The 21666-nt window shown below is 39.4% G+C and overlaps 1 protein-coding gene across 2 annotated transcripts in view; it reads left to right on the top strand.

Annotated features, from left to right (window-relative positions):
• The window catches only part of CHID1 (chitinase domain containing 1), a 131690-nt gene that overhangs the window by 104584 nt on the left and 5440 nt on the right, over positions 1-21666 (top strand). The window contains exons 13-19 of one of the 2 annotated variants that reach the window (XM_014957432.1): positions 798-840; positions 2710-3289; positions 4801-4820; positions 6159-6273; positions 8065-8174; positions 16611-16946; positions 21437-21485. In XM_014957432.1, coding sequence (XP_014812918.1) covers positions 798-840; positions 2710-2808 — 142 coding nt within the window. In that variant the 3' untranslated portion in view covers positions 2809-3289; positions 4801-4820; positions 6159-6273; ... (1 more) ...; positions 16611-16946; positions 21437-21485. The remainder of the gene's footprint in view (positions 1-797; positions 841-2709; positions 3290-4800; positions 4821-6158; positions 6274-8064; positions 8175-16610; positions 16947-21436; positions 21486-21666) is intronic. The other variant, XM_014957431.1, reaches the window with a different exon arrangement.

A 21666-nucleotide genomic window follows, 5' to 3' on the forward strand; every position in this document is an offset into this window, starting at 1 on the left:
TTTTCAAAGGCCTCGTCCTGAAGCCTTTTAAGGAATCATTTTAGATAACCAGGGATTTTTGCTGTAGTTGTGGCATGATGCAATTGGTATGCAAAGACTCCTCTAGCAGGTCTTTGACTTTATATGGTCATGTTTTGAACTTTCTAACTTTTGAGCTGCTAACATTGTCAAAGCCCACTTAAGCTGGATGATTTTGTCCGGAGGACCTTTCTGACAGAGATTCCTGTAACTGATACCACAGTTGCATACTTGACTTTTAGATATGTTGTGTACCTTCTCTTAATGGCTTTTCTTTCCCCCCCACTTTGGATTTATGTGCTGTGATATGTTTGTATCTACAGAAGAAAAGGGGCAGGACTAGAAGTTCTTACCTTCAGCAGAAAAGGAAGAGAAGTAGAGAAGATTTTGGCCCTACCCTGCTGTCAGTAGATAGAGTAGCCAGACTGCAAGTATGGAATGACTGGAAGTTGATGGCAAAAGTATCTGATTTCAGAGACAGAGTGCCTCAGCTTCCGGAGTGGAACAGACACTGATATCTGAAAGATACCAGCCACTAAATGGAAAGTAGTCTCTGTCTTTTGTACGGGCATATTAATGCCCATGTGATGAACATACTAGCATGTCTTAATTTTAATAGCAGTAAGTTCTTCAAAATAAAATTGGCTGTTTTCTTCAGTACTGTCTTTGTTTCCTTTAAGTGGGAAGGAATAAAACTGGTTTTGAATTCTAATGTCAGCTAAAAATCCTATGGGAATCTATCACAGCTATTGTGACTATTTGATTTTCCTGTTTTGCAGAAATAAAGGAGGAAAGCATGCCATCTTCTACCCAACACTGAAGGTAGGTGCCACTTTTTCAGGTCAGAGGGCTGTAAAAGGAAAGAGATGTTTACTCAGCTTCTTGCATTACTGAGACACTTCAGAAAATCTTGAACTGGGTTTAGGCTTTTGTCAAAGCAGTTTACCCTGATGTAGTTGCTATGATTCAAAGCTTCAACTGCCTGTATAAGAAGATTGGGGGCTTGGAATCTTTGAAGATTAGGCATGTGTAGAGATAAGACTCACCAGGGCAAACCAGTGCTCTGAGAAGATCTGTTCAAGTGCACAGTTCACGCACTAACAGACATGCTGATTGTCAGACAAGAGACCGAAGAAATTTTGCTTCTGATCATGTTGGCTGGAAGCTTGGGGAACTTTTGCCTTCCTCTGTAATGAGGTTCTGATTCTCCCTGTCAGCCTGCATCACCCTGTTTTCTTCAGTTCCGTTTTAGTGTTTTGAAAACTTAAGCATTTGTCCTTTGGCAGGATATAGAATTTCTGTCTACACAATAGTCTGCAAAATACCAGAATATAGGAAAAAATGGTTACTTGCAGCCTTAGTTCCTTGGAAACTTTCTGTATATTTTCTCAAATTAAGCTAAAGGCAGTATGCTGGCTTTCCCTTCATTATTCTAATATTAGTTGAAGTACTAGCACATATGGGATATTAATTACCACATCTTACCCTGTTCTTGCTAATAGTACCTGTCTTAGAATGTTAGCAAGTTTCATTGAAAACCTATTAGAGAAAAGATCAATTGTGCTGCATGTTGTTGTACTACATTCTCTTTGGCCTTGTGGAAGGATTTCACCCTTCTATTGTCAGTACTAACCAGGTTAAGAACACTCATTCCTATACATTTCTTTCATTAATTCATCCTAACAGATACTCAACTGTGGTGGTTGGTGAATTTGTGGAAACGAGGTTTCTTTCCAATTTCAACAAGCTAGTAATGAAATATTTTGAGATTTGTATGCCAGGGCAAATCAAAGAATTGTTCACATCATGGGGATTGAGCTGGTCAGGGAGCACTTAATTTTATTACCCGATGACAAATGTGTTTTTTCCCCTTTTTAACATTATAATCATTGGCAGGTTGCTCAAAATTCATTTGTTTATGATGAAAAGCAGTCATGAATGCCATGCCTAGTGGATGCTTCGATACTTTGTTTTGTTTTCTATGGAAATAAGTTTTAAACACATCCCTCCTGTGAGCTGCTTAAACATTGCAGTGCTGCACTTCAAAGTAAGAAAACCTGAAACTAAAAGATTGAAAAATAATTATTTTTATTGTCTGACTCAAAGAAGTGCAGAGCATGAATTGTGGCATTGCTTCCCTTGTAAACCAATGGCAAAATTAAATCAATGGCTGGAGCTCAAATAAGGATACTTTTAAATAGTAATCTCCCAAAATCTCTTTATAATAGAATATGATAATGAAAATTGTGGATCTGTCCTGGGAGAAGGCAAGGGTAGCTAAGAAATCTTGATGGTATTTGACAAGTTGTTCTAATTGTCTTCAGTGATAAAGTTTTATTTTACCCCTGAGATGTTTCTGGGAAGAGTTAGAATTTCTGTGCATTGTGAAATGATAGCCGATACTAGAGTACTCCTTTGCATAGTTCATAAATCTGATTTATTTCTGTGGCATTTTGTCTATTTAGCTGGTAATCTTTTATTAGGTCATTGTATTAACTATTGCAATTAACTGTCTCTTACTGAATGATTGCTTGCTAACCAGAGAGTATTTGAAATACAGACTAAATTTTTCAGTATCTGGTTCAAGGATAGATGTTTTTAAAAAGCCTGACAGTGAGATGAAGAGATGGCAGCACGGAGTGTCAAATGTCTCTGACTAAAAGGTAATTGCTTTATGTGTCTTTGTCTTAGTCCATCCAGTTGCGCTTAGATCTTGCAAAAGAATTGGGCACTGGAATATCCATCTGGGAACTGGGACAAGGCCTGGATTATTTTTATGACCTGCTTTAAAATAAGAGATGATCTGGGAAAGACTTTATTTGCTTCACTGAGACTCCACCTTCAATTAATTTGGCTATCCTGGAGAGGTGATTTTTACAACGTTTTTTATAATTTATATCGTATCTGTATTAAACTTGCAATTTTTTCCCAATAAAGAACCTTTTCTGATTTGCCATGTAGGCATGATTGTTGGTATCTGATAAAATTTAGAGAAAAATAAAACCACAGAAATTTCTTTTAAAGCTCCTGAATTCATAGTCATTGAAAATAGACCAACATAGCTGGGATGCCATTAGATTTGAAAATATTTTCTGAAATTTTTTCTACAAGAAATAAAATGGACAAGTTGATGCCATCTGATTGAAGTTTAAGACAGAAACCTCTCAAACAGTTGCTGATTGTAACCAAAGAGAATAAAGAAATCCATCAGATTATGTCCAGCAAATTTAATGTCTGCTGGACCCTCTGCATCTTGCTGTCCTCTGATAAGGTAAGTCAATGTAAAATGTCGGGGGAAAGACCAGAAAGATATCTTTCCCTGAAGCTGGTAGAAAATTAAGCAATGACAAGCTATGTTTTTAGCTCTGTTTGATTTTCTCGTGTTAGTACATTCCTTATGTAGTTCAAAGTCACAGTAATTTCAATGTATTGAGACTTGATTCTAAATCAGTTTTGTCACAAGAGATGCTCTGTGATTTCTCTCTTCTGCTTAGCCTGCTTTGTGTCTCTGTTTAGCAGTAGTTTATGAAACATAAGTGGTTAGCTTGTGGGTACTGTAACATTGGCACTGAAGACTATAATGGAAATGAGAAGTGTGTATGTAATGATGGATTACAGACAGAGCCCTGGAGCAGCTCTGACCACCTCTTGACTTAAGAAGGTGTGTGAATCTGATGCTGCTCGTCATCTTTGTGCATAAAGCTGTCATTCTTTAGCTGTACACATTGGTGCTTTTGTCTCCATAATACAAAATTTTTATGAACCCAAAAGCTGTAGCAACCCATCAGTTTAAAAACAAAGCCAAAAACTTGGTCCTGAAATTCTGCCCCTGGTTTTTGGTTTACAGTACGTGTGTTTGTAGAAATACACAGGCTTCAAGGCAGCTTCTTCTAGGGAACTAAGAGGTGCGGAGAATTTGATGAGGGCGTCATTGGTCACCAGCAGAGACTCAGGCAATAGCTCTGTGCTCCCACTGGTCTTTCTCTTGCCACTTACAGTTGTCACAAAGATAACTGCACTCCTCTGTTTGCATCCACCCTTCCTAATAATTAATCTCAGTGGGGAATTTATCTGCTCCTGCTGGTTTCAGCAGAATAAATCCCACTGTAATCCACCATTGATTAAAGAACTATTGATCTTCACCTCTCTGATTTAGTTCTGACATCTCTCAACTTCTCACATTGCAAGTATCCAGCAGGGTTTACTAATCAGGCTTCTTTCTTCCATACCATTATTAGTAGATAATTTGCTATGTGAATCCTTGTGTTCAATTAACTTGAACTTTCTAGTTCGTTCAAAAGCAATTTAAAATCACTCTGGCAATGTTATCTGGAATAGCACGAGAATTAAATTCTATTACACTGTTTTTTCTACTTTCAATGGCACTAGTGAACCGGAATGTCTCAGAAGAGAAGAGTTTGTAAGAAAGGGTGGGAGGGTGATGAGACACTGGAGCAGGTTGCCCAGGGAAGTTGTGGATGCCCCATCCCATTGAGCAGCCTGGTCTACTGGAAGGTGTCCCTGACCATGGCACAGGGAACTAGATGATGTTTAGGGTCCCTTCCAACCCGAACCATTCTATGATTCTATGAAATGGAAGGGGTTGTGACCTGAAATGGCATCCATTATTATATTAGCTAGTAGGCAGCTTTCAAAACTGGGTGTGAGGAGGAAAAGAATATTTCATTTTAGTTGTTGTTTCCTCTCTGGAAAAGATACATGTCATTTATCACGTTTTTCTTTTTTTTTTTTTTTTTATTTCTCTGATGATTCTCTATGGAGTTCAAGATTCCTGTTTGTATGTGAGTACCACTATGTTAGAAAGAAATGTCTTTTCCATCCTTAGAGATAGAATGAATACCTCTGTGTGTCAAAAAAATCAAACTAACCCTTGCCGTATGATGAAAAATAAATACCAGATGAGAACTACATTGTGATTTTGAGCCATCCATGGTGTATAGATGCTTGAGGCCAAGGACATTTCCTTTTGTCTCTAAAGGCAAAACATGTTTGTTGCTTTAGAAATAATATTCCAAAAGAAATAAAGTTGACATCATTCTTTATTGTGAAATTCTCTGTTAAAAAAAAAAAAAAAAGCTGGCTGGGTTCCAGAATGAATGAAGATCGACTTCTGATGGATTGGTCTTGTGTTTGCTTAATTTTTCAGTGTGTGGGAATGTCAGGTTGTGTTTTATTAGATATCAGAGGATCCACAAATCAGTGTGCCATCATCGAGCCACCATGAAAACAGGTTTCTTTGGAAATTTGCACCTCACTGCATATATGAAAAGATGACACAGGAGAGAGGTGCTGGTATGAAAGCGGTTTCTGCAGAGCATCTGGTTTTATGAGTTTCTCTCAGACATGTGGTGAAAAGTGAGCAAAGGGCAGAAGGTGGGTGGGTGTGCTGGAGTGGCACTGCTGTAAGGACCACGGCAGGTGACTTTCATTCCCTCATTTCAAAAAGAACAAAAAGCACTGTTTTACAATGTAAAGAAACATTTTCCTGTAAAGCAAGAAAATACAAAAGAAAAAAAAAAAGAAAAATACTGTGTTCCTTAAATGAGGAATTTGCAAGGCAAGGCCAAAGATGGTGGACGAGGGGATGACTGGGGAGAAATAGCCAGTGTTCCTATTAACACAGCTTACCTCTAGTATAGCAAGAGGCAAAATGGAAGTGTGTTTATTTCAAAAGAATATTTCTTCATTCAGTTTTCTAAGATATATTTCAGGAAAAAAAAAATGCTGTGCTCTATAATCTAGTTCTGTTGCAATAAAATTTTCTGTCTATTAGGGAAAGATTTCAGGTGCTATGGCTGTAACAGTATCTTTTAGCCACCTGATACAAAGTGGAGCTTTTTTCCAACTGACCTTTGCTCTTCTGTTTCCCCATGTTTTACTTTTTGGAGTTAAGGGTTAAGAGAAATAAATTTTTCAGAACATTTTTTATTGCATTCACTGAGAAAAAGGAATAGCAGCTGATTCTGTTGCAGCTGGCCTTCTATACAAAGGCCATTATACTTTTATACTTCTAATTTATACTATTATACTTCTAATACAAAGTTAGTATTTTTATTGTCAATTATCATTCCACACATCATTTTAATAGTTAACAAGGGGGTTTTTATATCTGTATACAGCTAAGTATCTTATCGAGACAGAAAAAAGGACCTATCTGACTACTTGCAGGATCACATGGACCATACTCCTGGGATAACAGCACTGCATCTTAACTCAGGAAACGTGTCTCTTGTGGTAAGTGTATCTGTCTCGAAAACCGGAGCTGCCATAGAGTCTGTCATCAGAAGAAGTTTTAACAGACAATTGTGGAAAATAAATTGTTTAGCTTGTCTCAGTGTGAGATGCTACTTCTTCAAGGAAATTTGCTTTGGTACCTTGCTTTAAAGTTCCTTTTTGTTATCCTCTGTAAACATCGAACTCCAGAATTAACTGTAGCTTCCGGGTAAGAAAGTTGGGAGTGAAAGAGGAGAGGTAAGATAGACTTAAGGATAACAAGAGAAAAACAGCTTCTTTAGCTACTTTTAGTTACAAAGAATTGTTGAGCGAGTTGTAACAATTTAGTGTTGTTTATGGGCTTGGATGAAAATATAGAATAACTTTTCCGTTTCTGCTCTCAGCTACCAGTGGAGATTCCTTTTAAGAGTGGGGGTGGTGTTTTGTGCATGCTTCTGTGGAGACTGCAAAGTTAATTGATGTTCATAGGAACTTTAATTATAGTCGCTCCTGGATTTGGGACATGTCTTTTGAAGTTTACTGTTTTGATTAATACACAATGCAGCTGTTTGACTTCAGTTAAACAAATAACAGTGCAAAGCAAATGGATTCTACCCCTGCAGCTTGAGGAGGTTATAAGTAGCTATTTCCTGAAAATCCCATTCCTTTAGCGATCTCTTTTTTATGTAGTAATAACAAATTGACCAAGCCTGAATTGGTGTTTTGTAGTCCAACAGGTAATCACTTTGATAGTCAAGTTGGGGAAAAATGTATCTTCTCTTTAGGAAAAAAAAAATCATAAATATGAAAAATAACTGGAACAGAATTTGATTAACACTGCCTCAAAAATTTACAAAATTCAAAAAGTTGCAAAAATCAATAACGTCACTTATCTTGTTAGCATTTTAGATTAAAAGCTGAACTATGCCTTTAAATGTGTTCTACTGGGACAAGGACATTATAACAAAATGTTATTTTTTCCAAAAAAGCATGGATGAATGGAATCTAAGACTCAAAATTGAAAGCAATTAGTAATTTTACATTCCGACATATATCAGTTACCTTTTCTGGATATATTTTAATGTTTATTTGGTGACAATGTAACTTTAAAAATTATTTTAGAAAAAAATACTGTCGAAAAACCTGTATGATAATTTCATAGAACTAAAAAGTGTTTCTTGCAAGCTCTTAATGAAATAAGCTCTTACTCTGACTTGCAACTTATTAGAACTAATTCTCCACTCAGCTGCTGAGATCAAAGCAGAGGGGCACTTTTGGGTGGCCTTCCTGTGGTGCATAGAGTATCATATTTTGATCCATCCATTGTGTGGAGTTTAAATAAGGTAAAATTTAGCAATTGTCTAGTGTTGAAAACATAGAATAAACTAGAGAAAGCTGCCTCCCTGTGTATGAATTCTCAGCTGGCTGCCCAGGTGGGAGTAGAACTTAATCACAGGGCATTACCTTGCCCACCTGTTTTTTTCAAGAAGGGTAATGAGGCTCATGTGAAAGTGTTCAGTGTAGATAAGCAGCATATTGGCTGTCCAAAGATTTCCTAACTCTCCTAGTTTCATTTACTAGAAGCCACTAATCACAACAGGCATACACATGGTGGTAGAAGGACACAGACCCTCTGATTTCTAAGTTTCGTGCCATGTTGTTTTTACATAAGTTTTTTGGCAAATCTGGGTACAGTTTCTTGGAGCAGGGCTATCTAATGTTCCAGCTCTGTCATCTTTCACCGTGAAGTTCCTGCTGTGTGTACGGCTACAGCTGGGACTGCCTGAGTGAATCACCTCACCTTTCTCAAAGGTCAGTGTGCATGGAAGAGAAGTCAGAAGATCATGATGTTTCACTGGTTTCCTCCAATCTGTAAATTCTGTACATTATGGTTACCTCTGCTGCGCATCCACCTCAAGAAGGTAAGACTGGGGTTTTTTTTCCTTTTTTTATTGCATATACTTGCAAGTGTTAAAGCAGCTCAAAAAAAACCTTCAGACATCACCAGTTTTCACTGAACATTACTTTTTCCTTCTATTCTTCCTTATGATCAGCATTTAGGAGTGGTCTAGCTAGGCCTTTTGACATATTTCAGTGAGGTTTTTTCCAGTGTACCAGTGGAGAGCATATACTCCACTGTAGTTCTCTTTGCTTGCAGTTGTGGAGGATGGGACTGTGTCTAAAAATAGCCAGCAGGCAGTCGCTGCCCAATGGAGGAAATTAGGACTGTGTATATCCATTTTCACTTAGTCTGTAATGTTTCTCTTCTGATTTTTCAGGTTAACTGATATGGGCAGAAAAGTTAAGTTGCCATAGATTATTTCACTATTATTATAGTATTTTCAACATTTTAGTGTTTTCCTTTGCTGCTTTTGGGGGCTGAACAAAACAAGTGCTGTGGGCAGACATGCTTATATGAATAGATGAAGACCCAGCAGTAGCAGCATCAGCATTCTTGTGCTGTGGGAGTTGGGAAAAGATGCCTGGGAGTGTTTTGTGACCACACAGAGGGTAGGAGAGAACAATTTATGTCATTTGCAAAGCTGGCTCCCTAATCCCTATAGTTACTAACGTGATATTGTGGGAGGGTGGCAAAGCTCAGCTACATCTGGGCTGATTCCCCCCCCTAGTATACAAGTGCTGCTTCAGTTGCTGTGATGGGAGCTTTTGTGTAAGACAAGCAGTCATGGTTTTTTTGCTCTGCTATTTTGTGTCCTTACGTGAAAACCTCTGTGTCTCTCTTTTATTTTGCTCTCATTAAAACAGCTGATAAATCTGGCTAAGTGAAAGCCGAGATGCCTTTATTTTGCACTAGAGCTGGAGCTAGTGATGCAGGTGTTTGCAATAATTAATGCAGACCAGTTCTGCTAATGCAAGTAGACAAATAGTTTCTTCATAAGTGGCAAGCAGTCCTCTTTGCAAATATATTGTCTCATGTGTTGCAACTGCAGATACAACTTAAAATCAGTCTTTTTTTTTCTTTTTTTTTTTTTTTTTTTTTTTTTTGTCCGGGCAGCTTGCTGGTAGCATTAGCTGGAATTAACATTAGAAAGTGTTTTATTCAATGACGCCTTTAGAATCACAGCACTAAATGGTTGTCTGCTCTATCAGGCCTTTGCATGCTGGTTCTGCTTTTTAACTCAGAACTTTCTATTAAAAATAAATTGCTTTTGTTGTTAGCTTGGAATTGTTTTAGATGGACTTTCTGTGTCAAACAGTGGCCCAGGATTTTAAACTCCATCTAACTCCTCCTTTCTTTATTCACATCAACTCTGAAATTGTGGTTGACACGAGAATGCAATTGCACACAGGAGATTGGCTGAGTTTATGTCTTGAAAGCCCTCTTTAGAAGTTTATTGACTATTTTAAAGCACTGAGGGTTAAATTATACCTTTATTATTTGCTTTAGGATTTGGGATTACTGCCTTTGATACAAGCAGGAATGGGAAATAAGTTTTAAGAGTTTCGGTTCTTACTGAACCAGACTTTTCAGTTGTTTTAATAAGAGTTTAAAAAATATATAAATAAAGCAACAGGGAGAATATTCATCATCCCCAGAATGAAAACTTTCCTGTTCTCTCTAACACAGTTCTTAAACCTTTGGTCCCAGTTTTGTGTTCAGATTTCGTCTTCTCCCCTTGGCAGTAGCTGTTGAGCTTATCTGCCTGGGTCTTTTATGGTGGTGGGCAGGGCAGGAAGGGGGAACAGCTCATGGCTGCTTGAGGGAGATGAGAGGGAGGGAATGGGATGAAGCAACTGCTTTCAGTTAAAAACCATACTTTCTCCTTTTCTTGCTCTTGTAGGAGCAGCAGAGAGCTAGACTTAGCAAAAGAAAACCCAGACCCCTGTGTTCCCAAGATAGACCTTGTGCATTTTTGAGCCTTGTCTGTCTTGGAGCCAAGGAATATGAAATACTTTGGCAGAGTCAATGCTGTATCCTTGGCACATATATTTGTAAAAATTAAGGTTACTATTCTGATGGCTCCTTCCAGTGCTTTTTGGCAGAGAATTATTGAATGGATTTTGCAGATGACAACATAAATATTGTAAATACTCATTGCCTTCCCAGGTACACATATTGGCGTATAATTTGAATTTCAAGTAGGCAGTATTAAACTCATTTATCAGTGATAAGAGAAGCCTTTTCCCTCTCCCTCAGGAGCCCTTGGTTGTTAGGGATAACAAGTGCATTGAAAAAACAGGTAGGCTTCCCAGAGTAAAGAGTTAGAAGAGGACAGTGTTCCAAAGAGCAAACAGCCTTAAACAGACCTGGCAGACAAAGGATGAGGGGAAACAAAAGAGAAAATTACTTTTTCAGTGTCGGGTGGCAAGTCTGTCACAAAATCAAATGGGAGCCAAGGTTTCTGACTTTTTTTCCCATCACCTGCTGACTAGACCTTGCTGGTGAGTCATCAGAAATTAGAACAGGCCAGAGCAAAGTAGGGTCCATTTCTCCCTAACACTGTGATGGTCTTCTCAAAATCATACACTGCAGAACAATCTGTTGGCAACGAGTTGGGGTTGTGTGTGTGCTGAAGTGAACAGAGCGTGCTGCCGTTCTGAGTGATGAGTCCCTCCCCTCTCCACCACAGATTCAGGGAAGATGGTTTTGCTTGTAGATATGAACACAAGTAACTCGACAAAGGATAAATGGAAATAGTCATTTGCATAGCATGCAATCAGCTGGAGGAATTAACTACTGTAAGAAGTCAGAAAGCTACAGACAGTAGCTGGATCTTTAAAACACATAAATATATTCCTGCTATTAGCTAAATTATTACTTCTGTGAGACATCTTCTCTCCACCTCATCCCCTGCAATATTTGGATGTTTTTTCCGATACCTTGGTACTTTTGGCATTTCCTGCATGTTACGTGGATAAGCGGAAAAAAAAAACCAACCAAACAAAAAAGCCCAAGCAAAATAGAGAGGATGGTCTGTAGGGGATCATGTTTGCATGGTTAACCTTGTGCTTTTTAATCTTTCTTGTGTACACGCTTCAGAGGATACTTCTCCTTTGACAGCCGCTCTGCGTTTGTGTGATGTCTGAGTCAAACTGCTGCTCAACTTCCAAAGAAAATGGCTTGGAATTGGAAGTGAAAACACTTATTTTGCTGGTCTTCAGGCACCATCACCACTTAAAGATTCCATAGGTCCCACTTTGCCAGTGACTTGCATGTCTGGGAGTCCATTTGTTTTCTAGGATTTTTGTTGTTGTTTATAATTAAAACAGAATTTAGCAATGCAGCTGCAGCTTGATTGCAGCTCTTTTAGTGAATCTCAAATGAAAACATAATCCTGCTTCATCTCCTGCAGTTGTGTTGACTCAGTGAGAATGGGAGGAATCAAAAGAAGTAATAACACTTATCCCCCATCCTGCAGAAAATTTAATACCATTATTTGGAAGTTGGTGGTTCTGAATGATGAAAAGGACACTTGTGAGAACAGAGCTATGCTGTGAAGTTGTATAGCTCAGCCAATTTTTATTGATAATACTACTTTTGTAATAATACCCTTTTACTTTTTAAGGTATTTCCACTGGCAGCATCAAATAACTCACTTGAGGCTTTTTCTGGAAGTAAACTGTTTTATCTGAAAGAATGTACTTCTAATTTCAGAGCAAACCCAAAATAATGAAAGCTTTGCTTAGGGAGAAGCATTCTGTGGTGCAGGTGTCAGGCACTTAAATTTGGGCAATTTCTTCATTATGATGGGGAGATGTCACCCAGAACAACTGCAGACTCTACCAAATCGGGAGGGTAATGGCATAGCTGACTGCACATGAAAATGCTTTTGAATTTCTGATAGTATTGGAGGGGTCTGGAAACAGAGCGCTGAAAGTGAGCAGCACCTGGTGAGCCCTCTGAGTTCTCTGATGGCATCTCTCCATCCACTACTTGTCTTTCACTGCAAAGCTTTTCTTTCTGTCAGACAATGAAACTTCTGATGCCCACCTGAAAGGCAGGAGTTCGTAAGTAACCCCTTGAATGTGCATCACCCTGAGGAAGGATGTTTAGTTTAGTTTCACAATTATCTGTGTCCTGACAAGTGTCACACTCTTTTGTCATTGCTGTTGGAATAGGATAGTTCCAGTTGGAAGAGACCTACGATCTAGTCCAACTGCCTGACTGCTACTGAAAATGTGGATCCTAAGTTATTTAGGAGAGTGAAGCTGAGGTTAATTATTTGCATGAAATTAAGATTCCTACAGTGCTGTGTTGAATGGCCTTTAAAAGTACCCCCGGTTTTGGGGGGGGCGCTGTGTCCCATATATGGTCTATCTCAAAATGTAAATTAGGTGCTAATAGATCTGTCTGCAGGATCTTGATCTAAGGACTGGTAATGCTTTGGAGAATAAATTCCTTTTATTTCCAGCATTTGGAACTGGCTGGTAAAGTGTGCATTCATAATAATGGATGTTTGCCACTTAATTTGAACTATTCCAGCCCATTTCTGTCAATGTTAAATTAAACTTTCAGAATTAAGAAGGATAAGGAAAGAAATTAAATTATGATGACATATGTCTGCCGAGCTTTATGCTAGGGCATGTAGAACTTATAGCAAGACAAACTTGGCTCACTTATCAAGACAGGAGATTATAAAAGAATTTGTTTAGAAAGAAGCTGAAACTGTTATTTTTATTTAAAGTCTCCTGAATTGTTCTGCCCATTAGCAAAAACAATACTTCCTGTGCTTATGTAAGTAACGCTATTTTTCTTCAAACTATTCTGCACCTCAAGAGTTTTATCCATTAAAATGATTCTGTGTTTTGGTTTTGTTACTTCATAGAATCACATAGAATCATAGAATGGTTAGACTTGGAAGAGACTTTAAAGATCATCTAGTTCCAACTCCTTGCCATGGGCTGGAACACCTTCTGGTAGACTGGGTTGCTCAAAGCCCCATCCAACCTGGCCTTGAACTTGTAAGCATGTATAGTGAGTATTTCTAAAGACTGCTCTTATAAAATAGAGGTTCAAGCATGGAATAAAGTACAAAGAAACTAAACTAGTGCACACAGACAAAGAACTGGTAAAGGGAAGATCATTTTACAGAATTTGAATATTTATTTGTTTTAAACTAGTCACTTTGCAGACCTTACGACTTCCCTGGCATGGCCATATGGGCAACTAGCAGAAGGAGGACAAAGATTCATAGAGTTGTGGGTAAATACAGGAATCCCGTTCCTCCGTGCTCTTGTGGAGGGCCCTGCTCTTCAGTAATTCAGGAGAGTTTTAGAAATCTAGATGTGAGGGACTGACCTTCTTTCAGGCAAAAAGCTTGCGGAGGCAGGACAGGGGGGGAAGTACACAGCAGGACTGTATCACTGAATGGAATTTTCCATAAATAGGAATTAATACATGGGCTATGTGTGCACGAATGATACCAAATGTTTTGGCTGTTGTAATCCCTTGTTAATAAAGGGATTGACTTGCAGTACAAAATGACTTACATAAGTCTGCATGCTGTATTATCCCTTCCAAGGATTCTGAAGCCTTATGTGTTTTATAGCCCTCGATACCCCCTTACTTTATTGTAGTACCTGCAGAACTTGTTTTTATGAAATGTTAATCATAGTCCTCAAACATGAATAATGAAGTACTTTGCTCCCTACTGATGGGTATGTACATGACATGGGTCAGGGAAACGAGGCTGAGCCTCAGCTAACCCTCTAGCCAAGTAGATCCAAATAGTAGCTTTGCATTTTGAGATCTGCCAATGTAATAGAAAAATGTTGTGAGTATATTGGCTTTGCAACCACTGTCTTGGGTCCACGTATAAATAGTGTGTAATGTGAATGGTAGTACCCACATGCTACCCGTGTCAAAGTGATGTCCCCTAGCACTGAGCAGAGCAGTGTCTCCACCAGCCTGTGCTAAGGTCCTTGATGTAGGTATGCTGGAAGAACCTTGGGCTGCTGCTTGGTGTTTCGCTTCATAGTGTTTTACCTGAGCACTAAACCCAGTATTCTAGTTTTGCTTCATCTCTAGGGTTGCATATGTACATACAGACTCTAAACTCCTTATTTCTTTCATTTTTTTGGTAACATCCAAGTTTTGTCCCTGTGAGTATAATGCCTTTCTGAGCATTTTTCAATATCTGATCCCGTCTAGAGTCTAAAAAGGGAAATTCAAGTTAATAATTCTGTTAGTAGAGAAGCTGCTGTACCTCTGATTGCTGTCAGAAGGGTTTCAGCGTGCCAGCCCACAGGGGAATAGCGATACTGTGCAGAGAACAGCGGATCTGCCTGCAGTAGAAAACTTGGGTTGGAGGGGAGGGCACGGAGAAAGAAGATAAAAGAATTATCTAATCTGGGAAGGTGTTAGTTCCTTAGATAGTGTAACAAGCTGCACTCCCCACGAGCTCACAGGGCTGCCTCAGGGGGTAGCAGGACTGCTTGCGCTACAGAGCTCTGCTCATCTTCTGGCAAAGAGGCAAGTGGGGCTTCTGCACCCTTGTGGGCACTCCCTGGCCCCTTTCCACAGCAGAAGTCCCAAAAAGTACCCACATTTGCTGCTGTTTTCCTGGACCATCTGTTTTACTGTTGGCCAGTGGAATGCCTTAACAGTATGAAAAGCTAAAAATCTCAGCTAAAAGCTTTCCTGGTTTGCCCCACCTGCTCTTGTGATCTGAAGTGAACCAGCTGAAATACAAGAGGAAAGTAATCAGTCTGACTAGATGCCCTCCTTCCCTGATAGGTAGAAAATTATTCTTTTCAGAAAATCTTGTATTGAATACATATCCAGTTTATGCATTTTAGTTAGCCTAATTTTTAAGCAAAAGCTATATTGGCTGAATGCTTTTTAAAATAATATAATGGCAAGTAGCAGAGCTCAAATATCAGATGTGATGCTGGTCCTGCAATCTTTAAGCAGCTGTCTCCTTACCTGTAGTGTTTGCCATCAGCATTATCAGAGTAGTGTGAATCCTGCCGTGAACCTCTTTCTAATTGCTAAGTTGGCATTTCAAGGCAGGAAAAAAAGTGAGCTTTTGTCCTTCAGTGGTAAACCCGTGATCCCAGTGTCTAGACGACTCGGGGAGAATGTGACTGAAGGGACACATGGACTGCTTTAAAATAGGTGGATTTATTACACACTTCTGTTAGCGTTGAGACATTTGCCTTTATCTAATACCACCGTGTGTGTGTGTATATATATATATTTAGTGGGAAAATGTTTATCTTCTGTGCACCATTTAGGATTTCTCAGTCATACAGAAGTACTTAAGATTAAGACCTTAATATTTAATAAGCTCTCTATTGTTAGAGAGCAAGCGAACCTGCCAATGGGAGATTGAGCTGGCAGCTGAGTGGATTAATGGAAACATAGAGCTGGATTTAAAAGCCCTGAATGATAATCTTTAAGTATGCTTAGGCATTGTAGTTGTGCAGTCTCCCTGGAGAATCATCGTATTCTCTGCTTCAAAAATTGCAGTGAAGTCATAACTGAAACTACAGCACAACCTTGCCTGCTGGCAAATCTGCTTTCATTCCTGGGGCTTAAATTCCTTCTGTGTACATCTGTACACCCAGAATGTCATTTCTTGTGGGTTATTTCTTATTATTTTATTGTTACCACAGGACCAATTTTACCTAGACCTAAAAAAGAAGAGTTGCAGAGCTGAGCAGCTTTCCTACCTGAATGGAGATCTTGCTTAGACTTTCAAATAAGCAAATGTTGCTGTTTGGAAATACTGAAATGAGAGTTATGTTGAGGGTTGTGATATGTGCTCTCAATAAGGCGGCCAGAGAAAATTTGACAAAGACCAGCTTGGCTGGCTGACTGCCTTTTTTTTTTAAAAAAAAAAGCCTGTCTGAAATGCTGTGGTGCTTCTGGTTCATGTAACCCATTTCAATAGTACTTCATTCTCTGATAGAGATCTGCGTAGTGCCAGTGCAATGGTAGTGTATACACAGTGTGATGCATTCTGGTATATCTGAAGACAAATTCAAAGGTTTGAGATTATTTCCATTGTAGGAGATTGCTTTTTCTTATTTATATAAGAATTTACTAGTCTGAAAGGTGTCTGGACTTAGACTTGCTTTACTTGTGTACACATTGCTGGGGATTATCTCAGTTTCAATTTAATTTGCCACTTTATGCTATAAAGCTTTCAGGGAATCTTTAATTTTCGGTGAGAGCTCACTAAATTAAAATGAAAATGAAATAGGCTTGTATCAGCAGCACTGAGAATGGCAGCACTGTCCTGAATTTCTGTTTATACTTTGTCAGAGCTGCTTGTGCAAATAAGGCACCAGGGCACTCCGTTCTTTGGTAGTCGGTAAATCGGATTGTGCAGCTGAAGACCCTTACCTTCTGTGTAATTGCACTGGTGTTAAGAAAGCTTTTTAACTTGCAGGACGCTGCACTCCATGTGACCAGTGACACATCAGCTGTGACATGCTGAGTTCTTTTAAAAGTCATGGATCTCAGCAGTTTTCAGTAATGTTTAAATGACATATAAATTCACCCCCACTGCGCCCTGGATTGATCTCCTGTGAGGCTGTGAGAGTGCTGAAGGTTGGAAGATGTAAGAGAAATCAGTGTCTGTACAACTCGTAACTGTTTTCATCATCTGAGTATTCCAGTGTCCTTCAGTAGCTCTGTGAACCTGCAGGGGAGTAGATGGGATTGCAGTCTGAAGAGGACAGGAAAGCAGTCAGAACAGGATGAAAGCAGGATCAAGGAAAAAGAGGTAAACACAATTGCAATGAACATTTATACGCATACCTTTGCCCTTGTCTATGCTAGATGGGGTTGGTGACTTCCCCCTTCTCCTGGTGACAGTATCAGTTGCAGTTCCTCTACTGGGAAGTTACCTGTGTGGCTGCTGGTGGTGGTAAGACGGAGACTGTATCCAAGGGATGGACTGATAGCTCCTGGCTGCAGTACCAGTAGGGCATCACAGCTTTGTCACACAGATCTGAGTCACAGCGTGCTGCAGGGGAGGACTGCTTTAGTCCTAGAACCAAGAGAACCACCATCTGCACAAGACTCAAAAATGCCAAATCTGCTAAATCACAGGGGCTACAAGGAACAGTTTATAAAGAGGCTTTATATACACTGCAACCCTGATTCAGTTCTGGGAGTGTCTTTCTAAAAGAATGCTGTGTCTGTTGTGAATGAACTGACTGGGCATTTCATGGGATACTGCTCTATTTTTGTACCTTATAGCAGGGAAAAACAGTGTGCTCAGGTGTAAAGTGTTGTCTGCCCACATCTCTTGTCTGTTTCCAATCTTCTCCAATATTTTTCATCTATGTTTTTTCATACCTGTCATTTTTTGGTTTCCCTTTTCTTCCTCACCTTCCCTGGTGCAAAAGTCGAGTCCTGTGTCAGCCATAGCAAAGATTGCTTGCATTGGAATATTCTAGTTCAGAGAAGAACACAGGTACATAGTTTTTTGAGTGTACATTAACTCTTGATTCCATCAGAAACAAGAGAGTGTGATTTGCAGCAAGCTTTTAATTGTGCTAGTTTTTCATGTGATAATTCTTCTTCTAAAACTGTGAGCACTTATTTCAAAGGACCTTTTGATAATGAAGATTGTATTGTGTCAGGGTAACCAGCTGTGGTGCAGAGTTTAGAATAAGAAGGTGTTTAATAGGGAAGAACTCTAATGCACAGACTTCACAGGAAGGAGATTTAGAACTTCAATTTTTATTAGCACCAAATATCAAGCAAGTTCCATGACAACAAGCTGTACTTCCAAGCTGGTGAGTTATTTTGTTTAGGGAAAGTGAGTTGGTAATTACATGACACATCAATTCAGTCTATGTACTCTCTTGCGTTTGCATTTGCAGGAGCTCCTTCAGTTGTGCACAGGTCTGAGCTCACTTCTTCCCCCAAAAGAAGTATTTTCAACCATGAGGTTTCAAGGCATCTCTGTTCTCGAGAGACCAAGTAGCATAACTTAGGTGCTCACCAGGAGAATAGTCAAAGCACCTCTGGCTTCTAGGGGAAAAGAGGACTTGTGTGTCCAGTTCCTGCAGCTGAGCTCATCGCGTGACGAATTTTTCCAAATAGCTTCACTTGTAGCTATATGCAGCCTCCCTATTTGACAAATGCCAACGTGACTTTGAAATGAAGTTAATACAGATGCAAAGACAGTGGCCATTGGTGGGGAGGGAGGAAGACTGTGTGGTCTTCTGAGGATTATAAAGAAGCTTTTAGTGACTTTGACTGTCATAAGCAATCTGTATAGGTTCACAGAGTGAGGGGGGGGGTTCTAAGACAGCCTTAGAAGCAGCACCACATTGAAGTGCTCTTTTCCTGGAGTACTTGCAAATGCTTCATCTTAATTGAGTCAGTAAACAGCTTTAACTCCCTTGGGGGGAGGACTCAATTCCTGGAGAAATGAGAGAACTGAGAGTTGCCTTTTTTTTATTTTTTTGGTAGAAGTTACCTTGGACAGTAAGCCTGCCACAGTAAAAAATGTGGGGATGCAAACACTGCTTCAGGCTCCTCAATAGTGTGTGGATGCACGGGAGCATTTCAAAAGAACAGCAATAGCAACATTTCTGGCTGAGGCATTTTTTTAGCTCAATATTCTGGGCGATTGCTATCCAAGCTGATATAATACCAGAATTGGTTAATTGCATCTGTGGATGATACAATAACACTGAGTGAGTTTCCAAGGCAAATTGGGTTACAAGAAGGAAAGGAAAAAAAAAAAAAAAAAAAAAGAATCCCTGCAGCATTAGTATCTCTGAAGAATACTAAACAACTAGTGACAGTTCTGCTTGATAACAGCACTCATTGTTCTGCTTGATAACAGCGCTCAGCTAGCAATTTGCAGGCTTGCACTGGGGAACTGAGGATGTTGAGAGCAATTCAGAGTAAGTCACTAGTTAAGTCCACAACGATGCTGATGTGAATTATTTGGTTACAGTACTCAGGTTTTCTTTGCTATGTAGGGACTATGGTCTCCTAACTCAATGTTAAACCTGACCTTCATAAAGCCATGTTAGATGGCTATCCTTGGGCACTTACAGTTATAAAATACAAATAACTGAATCCCCTCTGTATTTGGCAGACTGGAACCTTGATTAACCATCCCTGTGTGCAGAACAGCAGATTTAAATGGTACAGTAGAGCTGGAAGGGCTGGAGGAGCAATGGGGTTAAGCTTTATAGGCAAGGAAAAGTATTTGTGAAGGAGGGAGATGAGGACGTGCATCTGAGTAGACTTTCACAAACCAGTTCCTGAAATCCCATTATTTCTATAGTAACTTTTGGTATCTTCAGGATGAATGCTTTACACCTGAAATTCCTGTCACTGTCACAGGAGTTTAAACACATAAGCAATGCACATTAACAGTTGTTTTTTATGCTGTACTTTGTTTTATATAGATTTCATTATATACAGTTATATATTTTACCTTGTTGGCTGTGATTTGAACTATATTCTGTAATAGCAATGCCATGGGAATGTAAGGAGAGGTTTATAGTGAGTGAGGATCCCATCTTTTCAAGTTATTCTTGTAACCACAAGTACAAGGAAGTCTCTGTTAAGCAACTCTGTAGTAACAAAATGTTACTACATTTGTAGGGGGGTAGGGGTAGGGAAGGGAAGCAAGGCCTAGGGTAAAAATGACCTGCATAGGCAACTGATGGGATTTCAGAAAAACAGGCTTTCAAATTGCAGTTGCTAGGAGAGCTAATCACGGAATCACAGGATTGTTAGAGTTGGAAGGGATCTCTGGAGATCATCTAGTCCAACTCCCCTGCCAAAGCAGGATTGCCCAGAGCACATCACTCAGGACTGCATCTGGGCAGGTCTTGAAAATCTCCAGAGAAGGGGACTCCACAACCTCCCTGGGCAGCCTGTTCCAGGGCTCTGTCACCCTCACCGGAAAGAAGTTTTTTTCTCATATTTGAATGGGACTTTATGTTCCAGCTTGAGCCCGTTGCCCCTCGTCCTGTCACTGGGAACCACTGAAAAGTCTGGCTCCATCCTCCTTCAATCCACCCTTTAGATACTTGTAAGGATTAATAAGGTCTCCCCTCAGCCTTCTCTTCTCCAGGCTAAAGAGTCCCAGCTCTCTCACCCTATCCTCATATTTTGGTTTTTTTTTTTAACATATGGAAAGGTAAGAAGCACAGGGCTCTGTATTTCATAGTTTCATAAGCTACCCTTAAATCTCTCTGAAAATTATCGCCATGCAGGTAGAATGTACTTTGCATTACACAGCTGGTATAGTCAGCTAAGGCTGATATTCCCCGATTGTGTTAAGCACAGCTGAGAAAAATGGGAGGATGTCAGCTGAAATACTAGGCTAGTTGTTGATTAAAACAGAAACACTTCTGCCTATACCAACATGTAGTTCAAAAAGCAAAGACAACGGAGCTAGGATAGCTGCTGGGGGAGGGTATGCTGGGCTTAGGTTTATTTAAACAATGGGATCTTGAAAATCAATAGCATACTTTATGACCCAGGTTTAAGCTCTAGTGGAAAGACAAACTAGGCTGTAAAGCTAATACAGCTGCTTTGTGCCTATATTTTAAATGTATACATCATGATGAAATTGTGAAATTCACTGCTACTTACTATGTAAGACTGAAGCGGGGAGTTTCCCAAAGTCAGAAAGGGATTAAAAGTAGATGTGGTTAATGAGACCATCTAGTGGTACAGTTAATGGGATGAAGAAAATTCAAGTAATATAAACACACCTACTGAATTGAGGGAGTTGTAAGAAACTTCCACCAAAGGTTTGGCTTATCCTTTATAAGGTTTTCTGCAACAACCCCTAAAAACTCTGGGTCTGCTATTTCAGACCACGTCTATGCTTACAATATGCCTGTGTTGTTCAGAATGCACTTAGTTGAGAGGCAGTTTCACCTGTGAAGCTGTCTGACCTGGAGGGTACAATAAATTGTACTGAAAAAGGCAGTGTTAGAACATGATGGCAGACAAGATACCTGCTAACCAAACCTCCTTCTGATCTGACACAGCAGGTGTTCCTAGTTGATCTATTTTAACATGGTCTGTTTTTTTTGTTTTCTATGTAATTTTTGAATCTAAGCAACTACCTCAGAAAAAAAAGGTCCTCCTGTTTCAAAATGAACAGTAACAGACAAGTTTTGAACAGAAAATAATTGGACTTGGGTCTTAGTATTTTGTTACACTGTAAACCTGATGCCCCAGGATTTTCTGGACTGTTATTGACTATCATATGATTTCCAGGTTGCCCTTAAGAGGAAAAAGAAATGGATGTAAATTTACCTGGGAACAGGTAAGCCACTTAATAATAATTAAAAAAATCTGTAAGGAAGGATGGGTCAAATCAAAGATAGGTAATGAAAAACGACAAAAAAGTAGGCTGTGGGGTTTTTTTGTTTGTTTTTTTTGGTTTTTATTTATTGTGTACACTGTGTGTGTGCACTTGCACATCTTTGGGGCTGTATATACTCACT

This window comes from Calidris pugnax, unplaced genomic scaffold (assembly GCF_001431845.1).
Source record: "Calidris pugnax isolate Ruff unplaced genomic scaffold, ASM143184v1 scaffold211, whole genome shotgun sequence".
NCBI lineage: Eukaryota > Metazoa > Chordata > Aves > Charadriiformes > Scolopacidae > Calidris > Calidris pugnax.